Source organism: Asterias amurensis, chromosome 8 (assembly GCF_032118995.1).
Source record: "Asterias amurensis chromosome 8, ASM3211899v1".
Taxonomy (NCBI): domain Eukaryota; kingdom Metazoa; phylum Echinodermata; class Asteroidea; order Forcipulatida; family Asteriidae; genus Asterias; species Asterias amurensis.
Window position 1 is genome coordinate 3,110,547 of NC_092655.1, and position 26,290 is coordinate 3,136,836.

The 26,290-nt window shown below is 39.3% G+C and overlaps 1 protein-coding gene across 1 annotated transcript; it reads right to left on the minus strand.

Annotated features, from left to right (window-relative positions):
- Positions 1 to 3,992: 3,992 nt before the first annotated feature.
- Positions 3,993 to 25,619, minus strand: LOC139941031 (homeobox protein EMX1-like). Its single transcript, XM_071937446.1, has 3 exons — positions 24,298 to 25,619; positions 17,393 to 17,574; positions 3,993 to 7,670 (listed from the first exon to the last, which is right to left on the minus strand). Exons 1-3 carry the CDS (start codon positions 24,797 to 24,799, stop codon positions 7,533 to 7,535), a joined length of 822 nt encoding a protein of 273 aa, XP_071793547.1. The 5' UTR covers positions 24,800 to 25,619; the 3' UTR covers positions 3,993 to 7,532.
- Between the last annotated feature and the right edge of the window lie 671 nt (positions 25,620 to 26,290).

Genomic DNA, 26,290 nt, shown 5'->3' on the forward strand with positions numbered 1-26,290 from the left:
ATAGATAGAAACGAAAAAAAGGACTTAAGAGGTGCTCTCATCGGCCTACACTCTGGCGAATCTCAGCGACAATAAACAAAGCTGCAGATATAACATCAAACAGAAAAGAGCTCGTGGGCCCACGAAGCGTGGCTTGAGTTCGTGTCTATACATGCACATTAGCTTAACCTACAGGGACTGGCAGTGCAGAGTGGATAATGGGTGTGAGTAACACGGGTCTAAATGACCGTGATTGCCCGAGAGTACTGGCCGGTGATGAGCCATAATAGCCGAATTCATCGCTGTTTATTACAAACCAATTCATCCAAATTTATGAAAAGTGGTGACGGATGAATGGCTGAGACATCAGGGCCGCTGGTGGCGAAGAAGGGTGGCGCTTCAAATGATAGAAAGAAAAGAAAGAAAAAAATGGTTTGTATTTCCATTATAGAAGCTGGAAAGGAGATGGATAGAAAAAGAGCATTAAGGTAGCTTCATAAATTCTCATCATTGAAGACGAGGCTGCCGGCGTAGATAGCAAGATTCTAAGAGGTCGGTCTCGGATGGCTCTTTATCTCCAATACCCCCAAGACGTTTGGTCTTTGATACATGGTCGGAAATTAATTGTCGAGAAAGAGTGTGGCGCACCATCTTTGATAACTCACTTCAAAGTTGGTTATGTCTTTCCAAAAACCATTTACCCTATCGGTTGCTTTTGACAGATCAGTGAAGAAGAGTGAAGATGTAAAACATCGCGGTCCCGATGATGTAGTCTCCAATACCAGTCAATTTGCCAATATTTAGCACATCGCAAAAGGCTTTCAGGTCGTAGGTGATGATGTATGGGTAATACTTGCCCACCCATGTAGCCATCCATACAAGCAAGAATGTCGCACCACCACCACACTCTCACTGAGTGTGTGCCATCATCCGTGGTCCCATCATGTTATTTTTCCACACACACATGCAGCATGTGAACGGGTGCAGCAAAATGTTTCTCCCTAAATCGGCAACTTGACTTCTTTTTTTTTTTTCTGAAGAAGAAGAAAACTGGAGCAAGATGAGTGAGAAGTTGTCAACAATTTGTCATCTTTAAATTGTTTGAATTGGTCTTGATGGGGAGGGTGGTTCATTCCTTCTGAATAACTAGATTAGAATGTGTGTTCTGTAGTAGGCCTGCCCAGGTTTTTATCGTGTAAGACAACAAGAATTAAAAGGACAACTTTCAAGATTCTACCATAATTAGAAGTAACTATAAATAGAAACAGTTTTGGGAGGAGTGTTGGCTGTGAGAAGAGCCGGTTTGGTCTCGACGTTTCGAACAGTTATTACTCTACTTGTTTTTATCGTTTATCAAGAACTCGTTTGTTTTTGTATTAGTTTGACTTTGACAACTAAAGGCTGGTCAAGGACGAAGGCTGCGAGATATTGAGTACAATACCGAAATATCATGCATTCATTTAGGTCTAGGCCTATATCCATGATTTACTGTAAAGAACCCCAATATATATCTGATAATGTAGTCTGAGCTAACACGTTGTTGTCAAAAAGAAAATACTAAGTTGACAAAAAGCTGTACTTTCGCTCGCTCTGAGGCAGTTATAGTGTTTTGGATAGGCCCTGTTTCTCTGTACATTACACTTAAACATATTACGGCTATGGGCGTGAACTGCAACCATAATGTTTTCGAATAAAACTTTATCGCGGTGCGGCCGCAGCTACTACCGAACCATTCGAACGACACAGACAGGGGCTCATCAAACCTCGTTCCCAGGGACTAGGTGTAATCGATCTCGCCGCGCCATTTTTACCCAGCATGCATTGTAAGTGATGAGATGTATTAATACGCTGCCCCTGGTAGCGAGGCTTGGGGTCACGATGTTCAAGCGTGCGTTTTGTTGGTCGTTACCTATGCCTGTCTCAGTCAAAAGTAAGTTATTAACCAACGGTTAATTTAACTGAAACAGTCATTAGTTACAACCGCCAAAACGCACCCAAGATAGTCTGTGACACGTCTAGGTATAATCATCGTCTGGGACCCCGTAGTACCAACGTGAAATGGGTACTGACTTTCACACACAGACAACAGGTAAACAGACCATTTTGTCTGTTCCATCGGCGTCACGGTCACCCATGCCCCATCTCCGCTGCTACGGTTGACCCATATCAAAATGAGTATGGTTAAATGTGACGTAATATGAAGCGCCACCACGTGGTTTGTTTGTGTTTGATGAAACAAACAATCAGACACAAGTAGTTATCCCAACTTCTTAAACACAAAATAAAGCTTCATTTTGTGGCGATATTTTTGCTATTTCGAATAGGCCTAATTTAGACATGTTCGGCGTTCACTGGCATGCATGCAAGCCGGTGCACTATTTTTCTGCGGGGCCATTTTCACCAATAGAACCATGCCATTATGGTGTAGTTAATCTTTACAACACTCTCATTCAAACCAATGTGTACTAAACTGAGGCTAGCAGGGGAAATAGTCTGGTACCTGATTGGCATTTTAAAAAAAAAACATTCATTATACTCACCAAAGCATACAGGGAGCACGGCCAAAAATAGCCAATTCTAAAGATTCTTCGAAAAATATCTTCATTTATAAGTCAAATTGTGTTTATTGAAAATACTTTTGACAAACTTATTTTCATCACAATGCAATTTCAGACATGGTTTCCCTCCAATATGAATTCTGTGGATTGATACATCGAAAATGCATTAATCCGAAACTGCCCCATTAAAAATCAACTTTAAAAAGGCAACAATGGTTCCTTTAACACAGTAGGGCAGACTGCCTTCAAATTTAAGTGCTAGTTACCGGTGCAAAACGAACCAACTTTTATAATGAGTAATTTTTGTATTTTCTACTGGTACTGAGCTCTCTCTGTGCACCCCCCCCTGCGATATGACTGAGCCTATCAAGCTTCAACATTTCAAAATGAGCAATCGCTGGCAGGAAAAAGTGCAGCTTAATTGTGTGTTTCTTTCGTGGGGGCGATAGTCAATCAGTTTATAGAAGTGACGTGCATTCTTCATTAGTGCCATAATCATGGGCAATTTAATCGCAGAGATCTTATCACCAGCCTCCCAAAAGCAGCCATTAATTGCTGACCTCGGAGTTGTACACGGACGGCGTGCGCTCTTACGCGTAGTACTGATTGCGATCCCTTAAAGAGGGTCTATCAATGCGTTTTAAAGTTGATGCGAACTGAAAGTTGCTTTCGGTTGTGACGAGACGGACTTGGAAGTTGGTTTTTCAATGTTTGTGTCACACGGTGTTAATGTGTGAGCAGTTTAACCTTGTAAAGTACCGGAGTTCAAAACAGAGGCCTGCAGTAAATAACCTGGTACAATAGCATTTTTTTCTCGTTTGGGTCCCAATGTCAAACCGCCGCTACTCAAAAGTGGGTGGGGGCAAAACAGAATGGCTTAAACGATGAGTATTTTGCTTAAGGGATACAGTCTACCAGCTGAAATGTCATGCGTTGTGGATTGGTTTGGCGGCTGGTACCCTTAATTGCTGCTTACCATAATGGTTGATTGCTGCTTACCATAATGACCTGCTTAACAGATTCTCCTTCGAAACTGAGCTCATGTATTTTACAAATTATTCATTTATACGCTACTTCATCGTACAGAGGCAGAAACCAGACTCTGAAGAATGTCAAGTCAGTTTGTTGCATAGCAAAGTCTGATGAATATTCAGTCAGTAAATTGAATAACCACATTCGATGAATATTTAGTAAGGGAATTGCATAACCCAATTCGATGAATATCTAGTCAACAAATTGAGAAACCAAATTTGATGAATATTCAGTCAGTAAACTGAAAAACCAAATTCGATCATTCAGTCAGTAAATATTCAATCAGGGGAATGAATACCTGATAAATATCCAATGAGGGAGGGGGGAACACACTAACAATAATCAACAAACTTAGTCTATATCAATACTTCTTATATATAAAACTGTAACGTTCTTTAATCAACACAAGTACTGCATCATGGTTTAATTTCATTTACAAATAATCTACTTAGTATTTATTTAACGTTTATATAAATGTGACTTTCATGTCTATGTTTTGTAATACAGGGCTTTTAGAACATCTTATCATTTTATTTGGACCATTAAGCAAACAATTTACTTGGTACAAATATTACAGCCACACGATATAGTGTTCGTAAAATTCACAGTTAAACTGCAATTACACTGGGTTTTTTCGGTTAGCTGCCTCTTGAAATGTTCAAATTCAAGTTTACATTCCCTTTATAAGGCTGTTTTTTTATCAAGAAAATTCCGTTAACCCTTACACGAGAGCCGTATCAGAACCCAAATTCACAGGGCCGCTTAGACACAACATGTAGCTAAGCACAACATAATTATTCTTACCACAATAAGGTTACCAACCAAACTTTCATGTCACATGTACAACTTGTGACAGGTATCCTGCTCATAACAGATAATTGTTGAGCAATATTTTCTGCCACTCTTAGTGAAATTGGGTCCAGGACTGCGCAAGCTAAAAATATTTCAAGAAGTCTAAGAGAATTTTCCGAACCGCATGTCTGAACCCGAAGGAGGGATACTTTTTTTCAATTACGACGACTTTAAGAAAAGTACTATGACTCCCGTCATCGGACGCACTGTTATGATCTAGGTCATTGTTTACCAAAAGCCCCTTTCACACGGGTGCAATTTAGCAAGGCTCCCTTGCTAAATTGTTAAAGATGTACAATGTGTACGTCGAGTAAAAAGATTTTGTTGTGTGTGTCCAAGGTCCCTTGTAAAATCTTGTCCACATTGCTAGTATGTGTCGGAGATCCTGACCTAAGTCTCGACCAAGGATGAGTGCGAAACTTTTGTGTGAAGAGAGCTCAAGAGCTCACCTAACACGCCTGCCGCCGATTTCACAAAACTCTTCCTAACTTAAGATTAATCTTAGGACTTTGGACGAGTCCCAACCCTGCACTGTATCATGCAAACCTTAAGATTAATCCTAAGTTAGGAAGAGTTACTCGTCCTAACTCGAGATAAGACGAGTCCTAACTCTTTGTGAAATCGGCTGCTGGAATTACACGGTCTGGAATTGCCACTGTATATGTTGACTTGGCCCTGGTGCCCTTCAGATTCTCGTAAAGGTTCCCATTATATAGACTTTTCCCAATGGAAGCTTGCCCTTTAAAAAATTAAAAAGACCTTGCCCTCTCAAAGATGAAATTCAACAGATCAAAGCACTCACATACGGTTAGTACAGTAGAGTAGTTTCGCCGAGTGTTATCATACAGCCAGCCAAATTAGCATGCCCGTGGATTAAACCCATTGTAATTTATGCTCAACAAATAATTGTATACAAACAATATGTTTAAACGTCTCCATGACATTGTACCCAGATGTCAGCAGGAACATAATGTAAAATCAAGAATCAATTAAATGGCTTCAACCTTCAGCACTGTGTTACATTAACGTACAGCTAGCATATCGTTAACTGTTATTCATAGTCTATTTTAATACGTTGGACCGATGCGCCTCTTTGGCTAAAATGCTACATTTTACAAATCTATAACAGCCAGCGCTAATATGTGTAAAGTAAGAAAGTTTTCAACTATTGGGGGGGTTGAGTTATTTCAACTTGGCCCCGCTTCAATTTAGGGCCAGTTGTAAAGAGCTCAAATAAATATTTGCCGATAAAACGCGAGGAATTCGAGATTACCAGAAGCAATCTCATATCAGAGGGTGCGATATAGAAAGGTTTCAAGTTGTTGCATTGTGCGTGGAAAACAAAACAAATTTGTCAAATTGTTTGATCGTATAGCTCTCTTAACCTGGACCCGTGTGCTTGCTGACAAATAAGTTTGAAGATGCAGTTTTAAACAAAATAAAGGATACAGCATGAAAGTAAAGTAACTTCCTTAATATTTATCTTATATTTTAGCAGTGGCTAATATGGTAATTTTTTTCAGTTTCCTGACAGAAATTCCTGACAGAAAAAGGGTCAAATGACGAAATGTCAGGTGCTTATTTTACCCTGTTTTATACTCTTGTGAATTGGTTTTCCTTTATCATGCCCCTTACCCTCCCAAAACATTGTGGACAAGTTGACGACAAATGTTTGTGCACCACTTAAACCTAAAAAACTTTACTCATTTTCTCTAAAACTGGCAGCATGAACGTAAAGTGGAGCAGCTGCTCGCAACCCCAATTGTTTATGTTTAATATTAAGTAAAATGTTTAGATGTGAATTGATGTGGGCCAATATTCCGAGTGATGCATTTAAGTAAACGAAATTTATAAAGAATGGTGTCCGATGAAGTACATACATGAAAAATAAAATGTTTACCAGTGTTTGATACAGACCCTCTTGACATCACAGTGTTTCGGATAAAAAACATTACCCTTATATATATCCTTGTAAACAACTACTTTCCAATTAAGACAATTTTAAATCGGCAAGTGACATTTAACTAAAATGTCTCTTATTTGTTCCATAGAAAATATTGACACATGACATTTAAAAATATATAATCACATTGTTTGACTAAATAGTTGTGCACAAAATGACAAATATTATTATCACCCCACACTTCATATTATTTTACTTTTCACGGATTAAGGTTTCAGGAAACTGGCCGGCCCATTTCCGAAGTCAAACACAAATAAATAAATAAATATACTTTTGGTTTGCGCTTATAACAAGAACAGTACGATGTGAATATCTGGTAGAAAATGTCAAAGGGTCAGTGAATCTTTTATCCTATCCTTCCGAGAACTTAAACGTTTAATTCAAAAGTCTTTTTTCGTACCAATTTATTTATCAATTTGTTTACGGTTTAATAATAGTCTTTATACATTAACATTATACACGTATATTTCCCAAAATCGAAGGAGATTTTAGAGTTCATATATAAATATAAATCACAAATTTCTTAACTCGGCAATTTCTTCCCTCCAAAATGTTTGAATCATCCAACAAAAACCAATGCTGGTGGACTTATAGGTCCATAGGCACACGGCGATCATCGCCTGCACGGGAGCATCGTTTATTAGCGGTCCATTGCACTTCAGCCTGCCCGTGTAAAGAGACTAACAGCCCCGTTCCCACTGGCTGCTATTTACGGCACAACTGCTAAATGAATGAGTCATTTACGGTTCAGGGTAGGGGGGGGGGCCTTCGAAATTATAATAAACAAGAGCCCATGTTAAAGTTAAGATTCTCCATGGTTTCCCCCATCAGAAAGCTTTACAATAAGCTCAATGAATAGCCTCTTTGCAATCGACGATGGTGCCAAGACGAACTTCGGGCCATGCCGTAGGAGTTTTTGTTGTTGTCTTTCTTGCACATTTCTCAACCTCTGACAAAAACTGTCCCCGAAATTGTTGCAAACTCGGTCTCGTGATGCGAGTCGCTTTAGTTTCTGATCATGTATGCCTGGTGGCTGCTTGATGGTGGTAGAGTTCAACTGCTAGAGTTCAGTCAGGTTCCACTTTCCATTGGCTCACAAAATCCTCCCGCCAAAAATGTGTCACAATCAGAGTTTTAGTGTCAGACTATCATAACGAGTTTTGCTGGGTCTCCATTCGCCACCTACTCACGTGGTGAGACCCTTTCTTCTTGGAGTCTTGTTCCCCTTCTTCTTCCGTCTTGATTCGCTTGTATTTCGTTCTCCGATTTTGGAACCAGACTTTGACCTATTGAAAGAAAAAATAATATCAAAGAAATTGAATTAAGTTTAATTATCAATCAAACTGGATTCTATGGTCTGGGACCAACAAAAGAAAACGAACTATTTCTTTCAAATTTTCCATTACTTTTGACACAATATGGGGTATTCGTATGATGGTCTTATTTTCTGCACAAATCATTTCAAAGTCGGCATAGATTAATCAAAGTCCTTAGAGTATTTTGACACAATGTCGTGGAAATGACTTTTTTGTGCAAACACATAAAAAAAGGGAAAGGTTTTGTAATGGAACGGTGTTGCCATTGCCTCGGTGCCGTAAGTGGGGTGAGTAATTACCGCAGAATCGTGCCTGATTTTCTATACTCTCGACAAGTACCTTTATAGTAGTGCCATTTAACTCAGACTTCCCTTTTAAAAAGCATTGCAATTAAAGTCATTTTAAAACGACAATAGATTTGGATTTTATAGGCGAGTAGCAGGGACAGAATTAGTGGTGGATTGCGCGAGGGGAGTTTTCAGTCTAATCGCCCTCGGGCCATCCTGTCTTCCCCAGCGCTGTGGCACGCGGGGAACCGTGCTGGAATCACGGCGTAGGGAACGGCTAAATTGCGCTGGCCGACCATCCATCACGGGGGCCTGTTGGCGGCATATACCGGGCTCTACAGGTATACAGGCTTCTCGATCTCTCAATCCCAGGCAACGTTATGAGACATGCTTTTCTTCTGTACCGCTCTACTGACAACGGAAGTCACAGCTTCCTCCTAAATTTAAAAGCACTTCACTTCATCGTCGCTTGATTACCATTGAGCTTGCTCCAAAGTCTTCTTTCTTAACTCATAGTCCGGAACGTCTGCGTGTGAGACGGGACTGTAATAATAATACTACAACAGGACTCTTGCCAGGCGTGTGGCGCGAAAACTAAAATAATGACATTGACTGTGGGACTGTCTGATTCTCTTGCTCATTTCCTTATATGGACCCGAGAATATTATCAACATTTCTGAGGTGATAAAGAGAGTGCTCCAACACTTTCAAAATTATCTTCTTTTTAAAAGGAATGCTGAACTGTAGAATTTAGTCCAAGTTGACATTATCGACAACATTATCACAACCCACTCAAAACACATTCGGTTGCTGTCCACGTATAAGATACACTCAATTTGGTGTCATTTTTTTTTTGTTATACTGTTTTTATACGCGACTGCATTGCACACATTTTGTATTTAACTGTTTTTCGTATGACTGGGACTAAATTCAATCTTGTACCTTGATCTCATTAAATAAAAAGAGGGTAAATCAATTGAAACAAAATTATGGACAATCGTGATTTGAATTCGATTGCTTCTTGTAGTTGGCACAATAAACATTTATTTTGTGTAACTTTCCCCAAAAGATAATTGGTGCAGGTTCAGTTTTTTTTTTTGCCGATAAGGGATTAAAGGTTGCCGCACAGCTCGTTCCCATTATGATTTCTCCACGTCGAGGAATTGTTGAAGAAGAAACAACCCAGTTAAAGCGAGGCCAGCCTTACAACTTATCATCGTACCTGTTAAGTCAAGAAAAATCATCGTCTGACTCAGGGCCAATGAATCGATAAACTCAGATTGAATGTAACGTGCCGTAAAGAAGAGGGGGAAAACACAAATCATTGGGAGCGACGCTCCTGAAAAGTCACGCCGACAATAGTCGCGGCAGCCCCCGTGACATTCTAGGAGTCTGTGGGAAAACATTTCTCAACGAGGTAATAGCCATTCAATTGAGTAGTATCGCACCCTACCACAAGGCCCTTGAACACATTGTCAAAAATAATATCAGATACAATGCCAAATTGACACGTTGGTTCCAACCATGTAATTCTGCTTATCTTCATCGCAGAGTTGTGTAAATAGTATTTCTTTGGCGATGAATCACACCTAGGGACGAATCTCTTTATTTTCTTAGGTCTTCCCAAGTTGTAATGAGTGTCACTACCCAAAGTTAAAAACAACATTACGGCACAACTGTATTATGTCAATAGCTAGCTCCATGTTATTCACCCATTCAATGTTAGTGAAGTCGAGTGTGAGAAAATAGGCCTGAGAAAATACATGAAACCAACTAGTCCCCTTTTTTTCTTCAGAAAAGCCTGACACAATTGGGTGTCGTGCGTTTCTGAATTTCACGCGTGGTTTGTGCCTGGACCAACTTTCCGCCCAAGCAGCTTTGTTGGTTTGATGATCATTTTTTGAAATCATATTGTTCTCATCAAAAGAGTGACTGTCCCTTTTAACACCTTCATGTTCAGATAGTTTTTTTTAACTGCATCAGTACACGTAGATGATTGACAAGGAACCGCCCACGATTTCACCGAATGAACTTTTACAAAATGGATAATGTTTTTCCAATTTCTTGAATGAGAACCAGAGGGTGTTTCCCAGAAGTGTTTTCGAGCAGTATCATCCCTCGACACTCCCCTGTCACCAGGTCCTAGTCTTTGTTCACCATTGTTTCCCTCGTGTGAGCCTGCCACACCCGAGTGGGTTCACATCCCCACAAGGTCGCCAATCTAGGGCTCCCCACCCCTGATGTATTATTTTTGTAAAAATATGTTTCATACCAGATAACGCTTATTGAAAACAAATATTTTGTTATAATAATGCAAACATTTTTATGATACAGACTTTCTATGGTGGGTGTGTGGTTCTGATGAGTAACAGTTATTGAAAAACAACAAAAACATTATTGTTTGTTGTTGTTTCTAAAAAGTTGTTTGCAACCTCGTTTTCCCTACAACAAACTGTGGTGCACAAAACCTTAGTCGCGAGGCTCACACCTCCATCGGGTAGCACCATTGATTTATGGCGGGAATACTTATCACTAGTTTAGTAAGCAGTATCTATTTTTATTTTCTACTAGTTTGTATTTTTGTAAAGGTTTTAGCAACTTTTTTGTTTCTTAACAAGGGCAGTTTAAGATAAAAACCATCATTTTACAATTTTAGTCAGAAAATCTTACTGATTATACTAAAACCAATAAATCTTTTTTTCTGTAAAATATTTCCCACTGAAATGATTTCGAGAAGACTGTTATTGAAAACCTTTTTAAAAAGGCAACACGTGACTTTGGTTGTTGCAACCAAAATTTAGGACAAATTGTGTTATATGGATATTCGGAAATTGTGCATGTTTTTTCACTTTCTTTCGAATTAAACAATGGATAGGGCCCACATGTTTACATGAATGTTATTTCATGTATATGGTTGATCACATAAAACATGATCAACGTCTGCGACTATTTTTGTCAGCTCTACATTAATAATAATAATAATGAATCTTATAAAGTGCTGGTATCTAGAAAAACTATTCACTGCGCTAAAATATGACCTAGGGAAAAATTAATGGTAGGCTTGACTGAAGAGGTAAGTTTTGAGATTGGATTTGAATGAAGAAATGTCAGGTTGTGATCTAAGGGTGAGAGGCAAGTCGTTCCACACAAGGCGGGGAACCGTTCACAGTGTCAAGCTCCAAAACCCCACCCCAGCTCTGAACACCTGGAGACCGGGCTTGTCGTTAGCTTATCAAACGCCATATCGTATCACCCAATGGTACCCATCAAATCATAGCTCTTTGATACAAAAAGAAAAACAAAAACCAGTAATGGAAACTCATAGAATGTTGAGACTTGCTCACTATCGACAAATACCCTGATTAATATAACGTAACTGACTCCAGTCTTATCATTTCTACATCAAGTAACGATTAAATGAACGAAGACCTGAATTAAATCTCTACATGATATGGCGAACGAGAATGTAAAATATTTCATTACGTAAATAAACTTTTTTACAAAAAGAAATTATCTTACAAAAATAATTTGTTTCGTTTTACCCCGTTGAAATGTTTTCAAACATTAATGAGACGTTTCATAGGCAAGTTCCCCATTTTCAGGATGGCTAACGCATAATATTGTGTGACAGTTGTCTCGAACTGGTGAGTTAATACAAATAAAAAAATCCGACGTGTAGCCTTTATTTTCATGCACCCAAACAGAAACTTGAGCATGGGGAGTCTGGTGCCCTTATTCCGATGAGCGTTGGCATTTATTACTGTCAGTTGTACACAGGGAACAAGGCAGAATGGCCGCATTGTGACAAATTTGCAACAAAAACAAGTTTTTAATATCGCTCCATCTGACTGGAAAACGATAGTTTTTAGCACTAAGAAATAAGACAAACTTTATCCAACAAACGCAAGTTGTGGTTTCGTTCGAAGTGACGTCATGTGACATTTTGCACTTTGTCTGAGTGGATATGATTATGCAATGCCTCAAATGCATGAAGCAAAATCAGGTTTATAGCCTTACAGTGAGAACGATGTTCTGTATAATAGCAAACGAATTTAGTCTTGTTTAAATTCGGAACTTAATCATTTTGTCATTGACCATCAAACGCAGCTCGAACCATGCTCGGACCAATCAGAAACAAACGCTGTTGAATTCTGAAATATAGCGCCCTCTTCGGAGATACTGAGTTGGACTCCCATTGTGGGTCACAAGGGGACACCGAAGTGTTTCAGCGAGGTGGTGTGTAGCGTAAATCAATGGCAATGAAATGTTTATAGGACCTTTCGATCCCAGCATTTTGACATCCTGACTTCAAACCACACGCACCCCATTGGGTCACTCTGCACTATTTTCTTTCGAAGGGAGGGAGAGAAGGGGGGGGGGGGCATATCTGATCAGACGTTCACCAGAATGTGTAAAGATGGCTCAGCAATTGCCTTGTTAAGATAAAATAAAACAAAATCATACCCAACCGCGTTCTTTTACGAGAACGCCCGTTGCGAAGATATATTCTCGAGTTTTCTCGTCATTTTTTTTAACCCAAACACGAAGGATAATCAAATACAATCACCCCCGCCATCTACCTGTAACACACTAAAAAATATGCTGCACATCAAAAGCGAACTTTGTGTACACTAAAAAAAGCTACACACTTTAGTATTTATTTTACAACCAATCCTCAACGATACGAAACTGTGATTGATGTTTCACATTGTGACCGATTAAGAAAAATGGTCCACACAAAAAACAGCAAACCACTTCAAATCGAAAGGACAAGTTACTCATTAGCTTTTCTATCTCTGCCAAAATCAAATCGTTGCTTTCACTTTTCTGTTATTTCAACGCGGGCCGCGATTTTGAAAGTTGACACATCTGTTTCTTTGAGCTTGAAGCATCCATTAGGACTGCATTTGGTTAATAGTCGGTTTAATAGTTTACGGGAATAGTACTTTGTTTATTATTTCCATTGTTGTGAACCTTTTATTTTGTATTAAAAGGAAAGTAAAACATTAGCTTGATTTGGTTTTCTTTTCACCGTATACTGCTCTGAAGATCCGTGTTATATCGAAACAAGTTGATCATGAAATCAAAACATTTGAATGTTTCGAAACTTGACGCGGTTTTAATTTGAACCTTTGACCAGTATTCTCCATACACTGCAAAACCCTGGGTTTTATAAATTGCCACTAATACAGAAGAGAGAAAGGAGTATTATTTTGATTTTATTTTGGTAAATACATGTAACAAATTATACCCCTTTCCACACACCCAGGTTTATGCAGGGTTCCGTGCTTTGAACGACAACAAAAATAAGAAGTTAAATGTCAAATTTTCTCAACAAACACATCCTTACTAATATTAATTCCAGGCTTCAGCTCCCCTTAATTATTTTCATCAATAAATGTTATCTTTTTGTATAGCCCTTAATAGCAAGAGTAGCTTTAAGACTTGTTTGTGGCAACCTGCACATCCTATAAACGTATCCATTAAATTTGATCTCAAAATAGTGCAATGGCCATGAACTGGTTGTCATTGCCCGTAATATTCACCGTTTTGTCATTTCGCACTGTCGTGTGTGTGCATTCATTAATAGGACTGCATCCATTTTAGTGAAAATAAATGGCACAACAATAATTATGCTTTTGTGTATGCGCACTCCACCACGAAGCGTTTAGGCATTGAATTACAGCGTTGTTTAATTTGTGTAGCCCCCCCATATCTTAAATAATCCATCGCAAATGCCACATTAAAAGCCTTTGAATTCGATAAAAAAAGCGACAATTTGTCTTTACAGCAATGACTTATAAGTATTCCCAATTGTGTTTATTTTAATTATGCAGAAACCAGCATATGCACATAGACCTATAAGAACAAATCATCACAGCATGATCGTTATAATTAGTATTTTTGTGTGAAAAGTTTGTTTATCAGCCGCCAGCCTGATCGGTCGAGCCCCAGCCTCCCCTGCTTGTTCATAAACACATGATGAATGATCATATACATAGGTACATATCAAAAAACAGTTTATACTTATTTGCGACTTCCAACAAAACAACACATTGCTCTGATCGCTTCTCAAAACCCAGAAAACACTCGCACTTTCTGCTCACTGGATGTTCCGTGAAAAGATTTCATATACGACCGATTCGTTGCACACAATAAAATGTCCGAACCGCCATAAACGCATCTGAATGAAGGTGAAAAGTAAATGGAGAATTTTACAACAGGAAATGAATTGTTTGGCGTACAAATTTGCTTTTATAGTTAACCCGTGGTGCGATATATCATTTTCCACTTGAGGGACGCGCTGGGAAAACATGGGGCTGAAATGAAAGTGCTGTTTTTTTTCCTAAAAGCATTTCATGATTCCTGTTGGACTCTTCCGGAAGGGCAGGATATGAGCGTGCTGACACTGCAAAGTGGCCGTGTATTGTGCCATTTAGACCCACTAAGAGTGTTAACTCTTTCACGGTGAGTTATACAAGGAAGCACCGGGCATTATATCTAGCACAGATGACGCGCCGAAAAGTCAAGAAAAACAGAGCAGAGCACATGAAATAAAAGATTCAACAATCCAGATGAACTTGTTCAGTTATGAGAGCAGAGCAAAGTTTATGCAACAACAAAAAACACGAAAAAACCAGAACTTGTGTGAAATTTAGAAGGAAATATTATCAGTTGACATAGTGAATTGTTCATGATTTATTTATAATGTAGCACCCTAAAATTACCAGAGGGTAAGCCAAATCAGTTAACAGATGTGCCACTCGTTAAATTGAAACAGTATCCAGAATTCTCCTTACCCAATGAAGATACTGGGCGAAATATCTTCGAAGGACTTTGACTTCGAATTAAAAACCATGATTGTCTGATTTGTTTATGATAAAGTTAGATCAAAGAGAGATTTCCTTTAGACTTCATTATATAGTCTGTGCCCATTTGAGGAGAAGAGGGGGGTAGTAAACTCCAAAGAACTGTCTTACGGGGCTGCATACTCCTCAGGAGGTTTCAGAATACCTCTGGCTAATGAACGGGGCTTAGTAATGGTGTAAAGGCGCCTTGCTACTTATAGCTATAAAACAAAAAATGTAAGCCATTAAAATTTGGTTACAAACATGTATAATAAAGGCCATATCCAGGTGTATACGAAACCAAGGTATAACAACAAAATAGAGTTGATCAATGTCACCGTGGGAAAATGTTTGCAATGTTCCGTTTTAAAAAGAGATCGGATGCCAAACTAAATACCATCGTTTTCCGTTTGAAAGCATTCATGTTTCCTTTGTGACAATCAGCAAATCATTCACCGCAAACCTTTATAATAAGAATCAGCTAAATTTCATTTAGTTTGTGTAAAGTACAAACACTAAGAGGGAACATGGACAATGTAGTGTTGGGTATATTTAAATTCAGAAGTATGCATTATACCCAGCAGATGGCTGAGAGTCACGACATTTTGTTCAGTATTTATCATGAAAATAATCATGTGTTCTTGTTAAGGGGTTTGAGCTAGCATTGATCAGGCGTAGCACTTGCATGATAACATAGTCGGGACGATTTTTATACGAGTAAACTACCAGCAAAAATGTTCTTTCTAATGTGATTTAGTTTAGTCAAATTTGTGCAAATTTTATGCAAAATTTTTCCAACGATTGGCTGAGTGAAAGAGAACGAAGAAGCTATTCCCACCTGAAAAAATATCGCTCTGAGAAACCGCTGAGATTGTTTTCTTGAAATGATGTTCTTACTGCTTTGTTTTATATAACCCATAAATGCGCTGACTCACTTGGATTCAAACACGCTACCGTTTCCTTTTGCTAACAATGTTTTCTCTTGCTGTGTTAGGCTATTTATTTCAGCGTGTGTGCGCTGCCTTCACACATAAAGGAAAAAAACAACAAAATCTTAAGAAAAAGCCATCGGAATCTTCTCTTAATGCTCAAATCAAAACCACATTACACAAGACGTATCGCTTTAAATAAAGCTTAATGTACCCCGGCGGGTTCTGGGCTGGCTGACGGTTCTGCGGCCCAGCTCTAATAGAATAATCGAGAGCAAATCTGGGCCCCAAATTAAGTTTTGTCGGCACGAAGCGAGGATCTGAGGGGAGTTGTTGTTATTACACGTTGCACTCAATACTGGAAATGGTGCGAGATGGGGCTACATGACAAACAAAATGCATAGCGAATGTACACAATGCCCGAAGCGATAAGGTGTTTTATGTGGGGAAATTACAATGCAACTGTATATTTTCAGTGTGTAGATTGTCTAGTTTTACTTGGCATGGGGAGGGCCCGTGCCAGGGCTCTCAATCAAGGATGGGATCTAACTTGTGTATTGACGATGCCAGGCCGTTGTTTCAGTTGTCATAATATTTTCATCCCGCGATCCAATTCGCCCACACCTCCTGAACATTTATTTTTTTCCAAAACTCGGCAATTGAAAGTGTGCATTACCCAAACCGATGCATAATTGCTTAACTATACAAACAGAGACCTATACAGTCAGATGTGGCGGGGAAAATACAACAAACGCTAACAGAGTACAAATATGTTTGATACAAAACATATTACTGAAATTGCTATTAGTTCCCGTCACGCAAACATAACCGTGAAAATATTGAATTCATTTCAGAACCTTTTTCCACCCAACCATTAAACCATGCACTCAAGGTCAACGCTAAATTAGAATCACGTTCAACGTGGTTTCCCCTCTAAATAATGTTAGTTAATAAATAAACAAACAAAGAAACAAACAAGGAGCCTTGTTCAAACCAGAGAGTTTCGGTTCTACGGAGAACTACTTTTCCCCACGGCCGTTTGTGTTACAAAGCAAAGTTTTTTACTCAGGCCCCAAAGACGTGTGTTTAACGTGCATGCTCTCATTTCATTAGCGAAGCCATTTTTAACATTGATCGCCATTTTACACACTATCGTAAATACTCGGTGCGCATGCGTTAACCTTGGAATGAGGTGCATGCTGGTCTAGTTAGCGACCAAACTTTGTAGCTAACTAGTAACTATAAGGCCCAGAATGCACTTCGTTCTGCGGCAAACGCTCGCGTGCACAGTAGTTAGGAAATGTGGTGTTAGAATGTCGAGCCTTTTCTATCGCGTAATAGCAAGTCCGTGGCTTCATGCGTTGCTACGACTAAAGTCATTATAAGAACAAAAGAAAAGAAAGGCAAAACCGGCCTGTAAAGTTTCTTTGAGCAATGATTAAAGTGGGCGTGTTTTACATTATGCCCATCATACCACCGTCCGATAAGAATCTATATATTTTTGGTTTGCGGTAACACCATGTGTGTATCTACTTGCCAGGTACATTTTGTTCTTTATAGGGAACTGTCTTGCATAACATTGTACATTTCCTTTAAGAAAGTGTTGTTCTTTAAGAAAAGTGACTGACCTGAGTTTCAGTGAGGTTAAGATTGGCAGCTAGTTGTTTTCTCTCGGCTCCTACGACGTAATGGTTCTTCTCGAAGGCTTGCTCAAGACGCAGAAGCTGGGTCGGCGAGAAGGCCGTTCGGATTCTCTTCGGTTTGCGGAAAGGATGTTGGAGGAAAAAACCGCCGTTCGCGAGATCTCCACCTGTGATAAAAAAATATGAAAAAATGAAATGTAATGCTTGAAATTACATCAAAAAAGGGTGGGCCTCGGCAACCTCGATCTCAAACCTCTATCCCCATCCACAATCTCACTTTCAATGACCAACATAAATGGAAAAGGACACAAATTGTGCCTCGTGTTGAATACCCTTCAGGTCGTTTTTGAAGTGATCCTAAAACATTTTGATATTGTGGCATCCTCTGACTATCTCTTGAGTTTAGTCCGCTCGTCAGCTCGATCGACCAGCCATGAGATATGATACGGTGGTCATTGCATATCAACCATTGAATAAAAGCCCGGGAAATCGTTGCTGTAAAGGGCCACTTAACGGCCAATTTGACGGTCGATGGACGCCCCCGGGTCCTACACGGTTAATCTATAAAAAACGCGCATTTTTGTAGGGATCATTTTGTCGTCTGCACACTGGATAAGAATGGCCGTGCATTCACGGATAAAGCCAGCTGCCGCGCCGTATGAAATCTGATTTTGGCCCGGGAAATTCGACCAGATTCTTGGCAGATAATGGTCGAAGATTTTCAGGGATGAATAGAGATGTCTAAAATTTAAGAGGAGTTGCTTTACAAAGACACGGATGGAACTCATTGGCCTCTTGGTTTGCGTGTAGAGATAATATAATTACATACTTGAGAAAACAGATTTTTCTTAAAGGTTTGAAGTGATAATTATAGATAAATTTCCAACACTGGAAATGCAGTGAACCGAGTTTAAGGAACTACATTATAACACGTCATTGACGAAGGTAATCAGTCATTTTGAGATAACGGTTCGTACTGGGATTGCACTTTTGTGTATTAAGACAAAATTACTCAAACCATATAGCAGTGTCATAAGTATGAAAACCATATCTCAGAATGTCTACTTGAGGTGTAGAACTGTCCAAAACATGAAACCTCGCAACCTCATCACTCGTGTATACAGTTTGTGACACTGCGCTATGTTCTTCTGCAATGACTTGAAGTGAACAAATTAATTTGAACACTCTACTACAGTTTCAATTCTCACAAATTCCAATGCCTCCACGATTCCAAACATTACCCGTGGGCATATTTCAATAAATGGCATACCGAAATCACAACTTCGCCCCCAGCCCGCAATCGCGAAACGGTTCATCTTGAGAGCCGAACGAAAGAGACAACTTGGATATTATGATTATAACAGCTTGCCTGGTTTGTGTTATTTTGTTTTAGTCCGGCCAGGCTTGGTGGTATTAACACTCTATCTATACGAGGTTTACATATTGTAATAAGAGATCTTTGACTGTCTTACCGCTGTCTGTTTGGGGGTAGTTTAGGCCTTCAAAGTGGGCCGCGGGTAGCCCCCAGCCAGCCCACACCGGCGATGTATAAAGCCATGCAATCGTCGCTTAACAAGGACAAACAGATCGGTTTTGTTTTTAATTGCTTTGCCATTCTTATCAGGGTAAGTGATGTTAGATAGGGAGCGGTTCCTCTATAGTCTTTTATCGAAAGGGAAGATGTGCGACAAGTGTAACGCGACCAAGAGTCAATTTGTTTATAAGATCAGATCTGGAATTATTAATTAATAAACACCTCAAATAAACACTGTTATAGAGACCAAGCCTGTGTTTTTAAACTCACCGAAGATGTTTTGCAGTGTTGTTAACATCACTAGATACAAAGTAGTTTGCAGTTGTTGGCGTGCTCGAGTTTTAAAAGGCGCTGGACATGTTTTCTCCAGTTTATATGAATAAAAAAAAACTGTGAAAATTTGGGCTCAATTGGTCATCGAATTTGCAAGAGAATAATGACAGAAAAAACACCCTTGTTGTATTACTTTGTGTGCTTACAGATACCTAATAAAAGGCTTCAGCTGAAGTCTTTCAATATTTCTCAAAAACTACGTTCTTCCGAGGTAGCCGTTTCTCACAATATTTATACTAACAGCAGCTCCAACTCTCAATTGCTCGTTACTAAGTAATTTTTTGTATGCAAACAATTATTTTGAGTAATTACCACTAGTGTCTAGTACTTGTAATGTAAGTTTTTGTACGGATGGCAAAGCTCTTGGGCGTAGGCCTACTGCGAATAACAGCCCTCATTAAAGAACAACTTATAACTTTTAAAACCCTTTTCTCACCCTCAAGATCAGTGACTCATTATCAAAGTTTACATCTGCCTTGAACCTCAATGGCTCAGACGATGCCATAACCACGCCCTCTAAATTCCGTATTATGAAATAACAGCTCTACTCAGGTTTCACTTTAATTTGCTAACATTAAAGGAGTATCTTTTGCTTTATCATGAAGCATTCCTTAGGCAGAACCCGATGAGGGGAAAAATACCCCTCCCACCCCCCCCCCCCCCCAAAAAAAAAAAAAAAAAAACAGATAACATGTTGGTTCTTATAACCATTAGAAAATCGTCTACGAACTTTTTGGTATGTAACAAAAGATAATGTCACAACATCATTAACCACCCAGAAATGTATTCCGGGTTTCAAAAAGCCAATATAGATAAAGCTTGAAAGAGTATTTGAGAAACTTTAGTAATAATGATTTTTTTCAATGAATCTCAGTTACAAGTATTTAGATAAAATATTACATACTTTGCGAGTTTGTTTTTGATCAAATGGAACTAAGACACATACGAAGGTATCGTGCCGTAAAATGAGGTGACTTTTGCAGATTTGTGTATAAATGGTGCAGCAATATTTTGTCCGTGGTCGAAGCTGAACATATATTTAATCTTCCTTGTGACATTTGGGTAACCCTTTACCTTGACAGATCATGAAAACGAATAACTTTTACCCAGGGATTTGGCAGCTTGGGCCAGCCCTATATCTTTTTATTTTATTACTGAAAAACAAAAGGCTCAATAACTATTTTATTTCTATACATTGATGCCAAAAACACTGATAACAAATAAGCCAGCATCGTTCAAAATGATTTGTTAACACCGAACTTGGGTTGTGTTCACGTGTATTGATTCTCCGACAAAAAATACAGTGATTATTGCACTATATAACTGGATATAAGTTATAACTACATATGTATATCTCTGCCTGGATATGAATGCTGAACTAGTGGATTATTGATTGCACTTAAAAACATAAACTTTAAAATACAGAGATCTATACTCTAAAGAGCCCGTCAGATAGCAATCAAATGAGCAACACTGTGACCCTTTTCGAATCCACGGTTTTGGCTTTGGATTCGGCTTCAGGTTCCATCCTCTCTCGTCTAGAGCCCCGAGCGCGTACACGCAAACACGCCATTTGTCAAAACAACCGCGGGGCCAAGCTTTAGCCTGAGCCGAATCTGAAGCCGAAGCCGTGGTTTCGAAAAGGATCTAAATTACCGGGAGTTGACTGAAGTCTAGTTACCGACTCGTTGTGACAACTAACAACGGCCTCGGCATTATGATTCAAAATGGCTAATTAATTCATGCACAGGTCCCGTACACGAAACAAACGTTTGTACGAGTAATTACGGTAGAGCGTATACCGTTTACAAAGCTATAAAAACTAATCAGGTACTTACTAATAATTGGATTGCCAACTGCCAGGAAAAACTTGAAGCAAAGGGTCGTTTGGATTAATTGGCAATCCATTGCCATATTATTGGGTTTTGGCCTGTTAGGATAATTGGTTGGCATTATACCTGTTGCTTTGAAATTGATTATTATTTGTTCATAGTATTAATTTAGATTGACGTTTGTTTTATCATCTGTGATTCCTGTTGGGCACATCGATTTGGGTGGTTTTTGATGATGATTGTAACAATACAATGGTTTCCTATAATGACTTTATTTGGAAAAACAATATATATATAACTCGAGTAGGACCTTTTTTTTTATAGTTTAGAGGCATACAAATATTTATCTGTATTGGCGACCTGACTTTTTTATCAAACCTTTGACAATAAGGGGCGACATTAGTGTCAATACTTGAAGACCCTCATCCTAAAAAAATGATTTTCAATTGAAAACAAAAGTTATCTAAAAACAGTTTAAGTTGTGTGAGCCAAATAAGGACAAAATAATGTCAGACAAGAAGCCTGGACACCAGACATGAAAAGCCCCAGCCTCTGTAACTGTGTTACCTGTAACCTCTAAGCTTGCATAAAACCCCTCAGCTTATATACTTAGAGAAATGCGAGAGAACTACTGTTTAGGATTCAGGTTTGCGATTTCAACCATTGAGGAGTTTAAAATCATACAATGGAACTATTAACATTATATTCGTTCATAAGTTTATTGCGGGGAAGACGGTAAGTGTTGCACACAATATTTAGACTAAAGCCAATGTCTTTGAATTATGATAACATCAATAACACCGCTTCTCAAAACTGTTTCAATGTTACACTTTAGTTAAACACAAAATCAATGAAAACGGTTTTCATATAATCATTTGTTATGATATAATTTGTAATTAGAATAACATTATATAGTTCGATGGATGTCCTATCGATCACTACTTTATGACTAGTTTTTCCCGATATTTGAGAGGGAAAACGTTCCTTTCACTTTAGAGTAATTTCATATAACTGTATATACGTTTAATTTAAAGGGATTAAAAACGGCAATTTGCCACTGGGTGTGTGTAGGGGATATTTCTACCCGCAGTGGCTGAACGATACGATCGATGGTGTATAAAAACCCATGTCAATACCGCACTGAGCAGTCCGCTAAACCCCTTACTATTTTTGTGAATGGCGTAAAGTCAAGCCGTTAACATGTGCAAACTCTATTGTGCTTTGTAATGCTTAGTGTTTAGAGGCCTCCGTCCCCTATGGGGTTATCGGGAGGATTTGGCCCCCGTAATAACACTGCTTGCTTCCCCTGCATAAATCAACGCCATGGTCTCGGAGTCTTAAGGCCGGCCATGAACGGCCCTCGCGTGGCGCGCAATTCGTGAAGCGATCGTCAAAACTGACGGTACCGTACACAATGCCCGGCTGAAAAGCAACTTAAACTTGAGCATTCATGGGATCGATTTTGAGCAAAAGCTATATTTGGAAATCGTAATCATGCTCTTCTTGATGCAACTTATTATTCGGTATTATTAAAGAAGTGTATTGCAATTTTGTGAACGTATCACAGGAGAAACTGTAAATCAAAGGGTTAAATACATTCACCATTTGTTGGATAACACCGAAAATGGTTAAACATTTTAACTAGATCGAGAATAAAATCATCGCCCAATAAGTGGGTAATTGATAATTATTAAATACCCAGAAAATGGGTAAACAAAAAATTACCCATCTGTTGGTTACCAAAATATACCCAACTATTGATGATGAAATATTACCCAATTATTTGGCAATCAGAGCGCCCAACTTTGATGGGTAATACTTTGCCCAAAAGTTGGAGGAGTTCACTATTCGCCCTTAAATGGGTAAAAAGTTGGGCATTTCTTTACCCAATTTTTTTACAGTGCATAGAGCTTATTTCGCATTGTAGACGGTGATGAAGTCTGAAATTAAATTTAGTTTTGTAGAATAACAATACATAGTGGATAATTCAATGGACAACAGTTTATAGTGGTACTGTGGAGCTGATCTCAAGAGCTAAAGGGTGTACAACATCATCATTACAAAGCAAAGTGTGATGGAACAAAACAAATCAATATGGTGCTAAGATGATGATGAATCTTAATGCTTTTTAAATTCGAGCCCAGCGTACACTTCAAGTACAACTTGAACTGAGGGACCAGTCTTTGGAGAATGATAGATCTGTAATCAATGTTAAGTTCTGTGTTAACTAAATTTCCTTTGAGGCAGAAATGCAAGAATAACAAACTCTCTTCCTCTAAGAGGTTGATTATTTCAATCAAATCCAATCAATCAGGTGATCGTGTGAAGTTGCAAATAGTTGAAAATGAACTTTCATTTTGGCTGGTTAAAGCTTTCCAAGGACTTCTTCACCATGAGATGAAGGGTGATCAAGTTTTTAGGACAAACAACTTTATGATGTTATTTTGTTTACATGATCTGACATTGTAATTTACACCACAAACACGCTGTATTTTTTGCTTGATTTTAAAGAGCTTGGTACACAAACGTGTGATCAAAGCAGTAGGGTTGCCGTGAACTATTTCGTGGATGTTACATTGAACAACTGTTTTGAATTGACACGAAGAGATAGCTGTCAAAAAGAGAACGAAAAGCAAAGCTGTCTGAAACAATCCTATTTATGGTGTACTTTCGTGCTTTTTAAATTAAAATTGTGGTGAGTTTCCGTCATTGCTTGCTAGTTGTTTCTTTGCTCTATTCTACAAAGTGAATTAGAGTAAATTTAATGGACGCTTATGAGTGACTTAAAAAAAGATAATTTAGTGAAACCTATTTAATTATAAGTACACAACATGATTCGATACTCGGTTTCAGCCCACACAACAAGCGGTTAATCTGTTGTTATGAACCTTGAACTTCAACTTCGTTACGGTAATAACACAAATACTGTCAAATCAACACTTCGAAAACAGTAAAACTAATATGTTTTTGTTTGCGCTTTTATTTTCATGAGAGGCAGCTATGTAACCGGATGAGAGACCAAGTGTTATGTGGGATTAGACAATACTCTATGACGAGACCCTGTAAGGGGCTCTTTACTATTTTTTTAAACACAAATGTTGACACTTTGCTTGTTCGTACTACACACCCCCAGTTACTGGGTCTAATGTTGGATACAGGTCGTGATGGGTCTGTATAAAGAGAAAACTTACCTGGAAAACCTCTGTGCCCGAATAACCTATTCCGTGCCAGAAACCAAGGGTACAGTCCGAACGGCTCTCGCCGTGGCGGTGAGCCGAATACCCCGGCCAGGGCTGACGGGTGATGCGGTGATGGGAAGCCGTGTGGCGGCGGCATGCCGAACGGCTGCGGTACGGGAAAGCCAGGGTGGGCTGCCGGGGCGCTTTCTGACGGGTAGCCCAGCTCAGACGGGTACAGTCCTTTAATCGAATGCGGGAAAGAGCTGATGAAGGGTGACTCTGATGCCGATGTCGGGCTTGGCTTGTGAAGTCTGCTGATGACGATAGGGGTAAAGGGCGTCGGTGAGCCCACCGACTCGGGCGACGATGTGGTGGGGGCAGGGGGAGGATTTGGGGGACTTGACGGCTTCGAGACAAGGGACTCGATGCTGAAGCAACTGGGCTTGGAAGGCGGGGGTGGTTGATAGAGATCTACAGCAGACATGGTGTCAACAGTCAGTGAGTTAATTGTCATGAGAACTCAGTTCAATTTCACGATTTGATCACGATCCTTTATTGCACTCCTTTCGTGAATACACACGAAGTAACTGCTTCACGAACTGTTCTGTTTTGAAGTGAACACAAAATATCACTCTGTAGAAACCAATTACAGCGCGAAATATCAAACCTTATGGATGGTTTCTGACATCATTTTCCGTTAAATACAACCATTGTCAAGAAGTAGGGTCAAGAAAAGATTGCTGTATGGAAATTCCAAAAGAGTGATCAGCTGGACTTTCTGGCCCAAATTGGCTTCAGGCATAGAAGAGTGTTTCCCTGTCCAATGTCCAATGATGACTGCAAAGTACTGTAGCAAGTAGACGCAACAAAATTACGGTCTCACCAATGTGTGGGTGTGCGTAAAAGTAGATTGATAGAAACGCATCTAAACCTGAAGATGACTCTAGTTGGCCTAAAGTGAGAGGCACAATCAGCTGGAGGAGCCCACGGGATTCACTGCACCGTTTAGTCGCGGCGTGACTCTCTGGACTCAGACCCTGTTCCTCGCTGGTTTGTTACCTGTCAACGCCGTGCCATTTGTATCACACTGATGAAACTCCCCCACTTTAGTCAGCTCTTTGCGCAAGATAGCTAGCTACCATACAACGCTACACACAAAACCTATCCAGCGAGCGGCAGTCTAGCCCTAAAATCTGCTAATCGTTCCATTTGCATAGTTACTACTAATTGGGCCATGACAGAGTACGCGGTCTGACACGGCTTGAGAGAGCGTGAAAATGATTGGCTGGCCAGTCACCGTGAGTGGGTGACGTAGTTATTAGGCAGTCCATACACAACACATGCACTGGACCACTTCCAGTGTAGTTTTTCTGCGTGTGTGTGGAATTGGTCCTCTCAGTGATGGGAGTATACGCGTACTGAAGAGTGAATAAATTCAACGGGGCCCAGCGCTGACTTGGACCCCTACAATTGGCACAGCGCCACCGGTGGGATTTCCTGACATCATTGATTGTAGAGAGAGGATACAACTCGGTGTTTCGGTGTAGTGTTGTCACAAACACAAAGCAGCAAGATACTCTTTATTGTCAAACCAAGGGCACAACACATAGGGAGAATAATAGTTTTGAACAATGTTATTTTTGACGCGTTATTCCCCAAAATGTAAATAATGTTTTCCTTTGTTGGCTTTTGTATCCTTTTTACTGGTGGTTGATTATGTTTTCATTTTGCGGAAGAGGGGAAAATATCCGATGAGCGAGAGGGTAGAAGACAAACGGTGTTAAATCGGTTGTAGTATAGCTATAAGGTCTAGTACCAACCATTTTTTAATCACAGAATTATTTATTAAAACAATTAATAATAAACAGTAGCAATCTGCTTTGCGAACCAAAAACTACCTAATTTATCAATGCAAATAGGGTTACGGAAATGACGCCATTTTAAATTTGTCTACTTAAAAAAACGAAAAACACTTGCATAAGAAACTTAGATCCAATGAGCATAT

Bases quoted from the DNA above. Each gene is read 5' to 3' on its own strand.
- LOC139941031 (XM_071937446.1), bottom strand. From the start codon at position 24,799: ATGACAATTAACTCACTGACTGTTGACACCATGTCTGCTGTAGATCTC. The intron at 17,575-24,297 runs GTAAGTTTTCTC...TTTTTATCACAG, and splicing joins CGGGCACAGAGGTTTTCCAG to GTGGAGATCTCGCGAACGGC. The intron at 7,671-17,392 runs GTCAGTCACTTT...TTCTTTCAATAG, and splicing joins TTAACCTCACTGAAACTCAG to GTCAAAGTCTGGTTCCAAAA.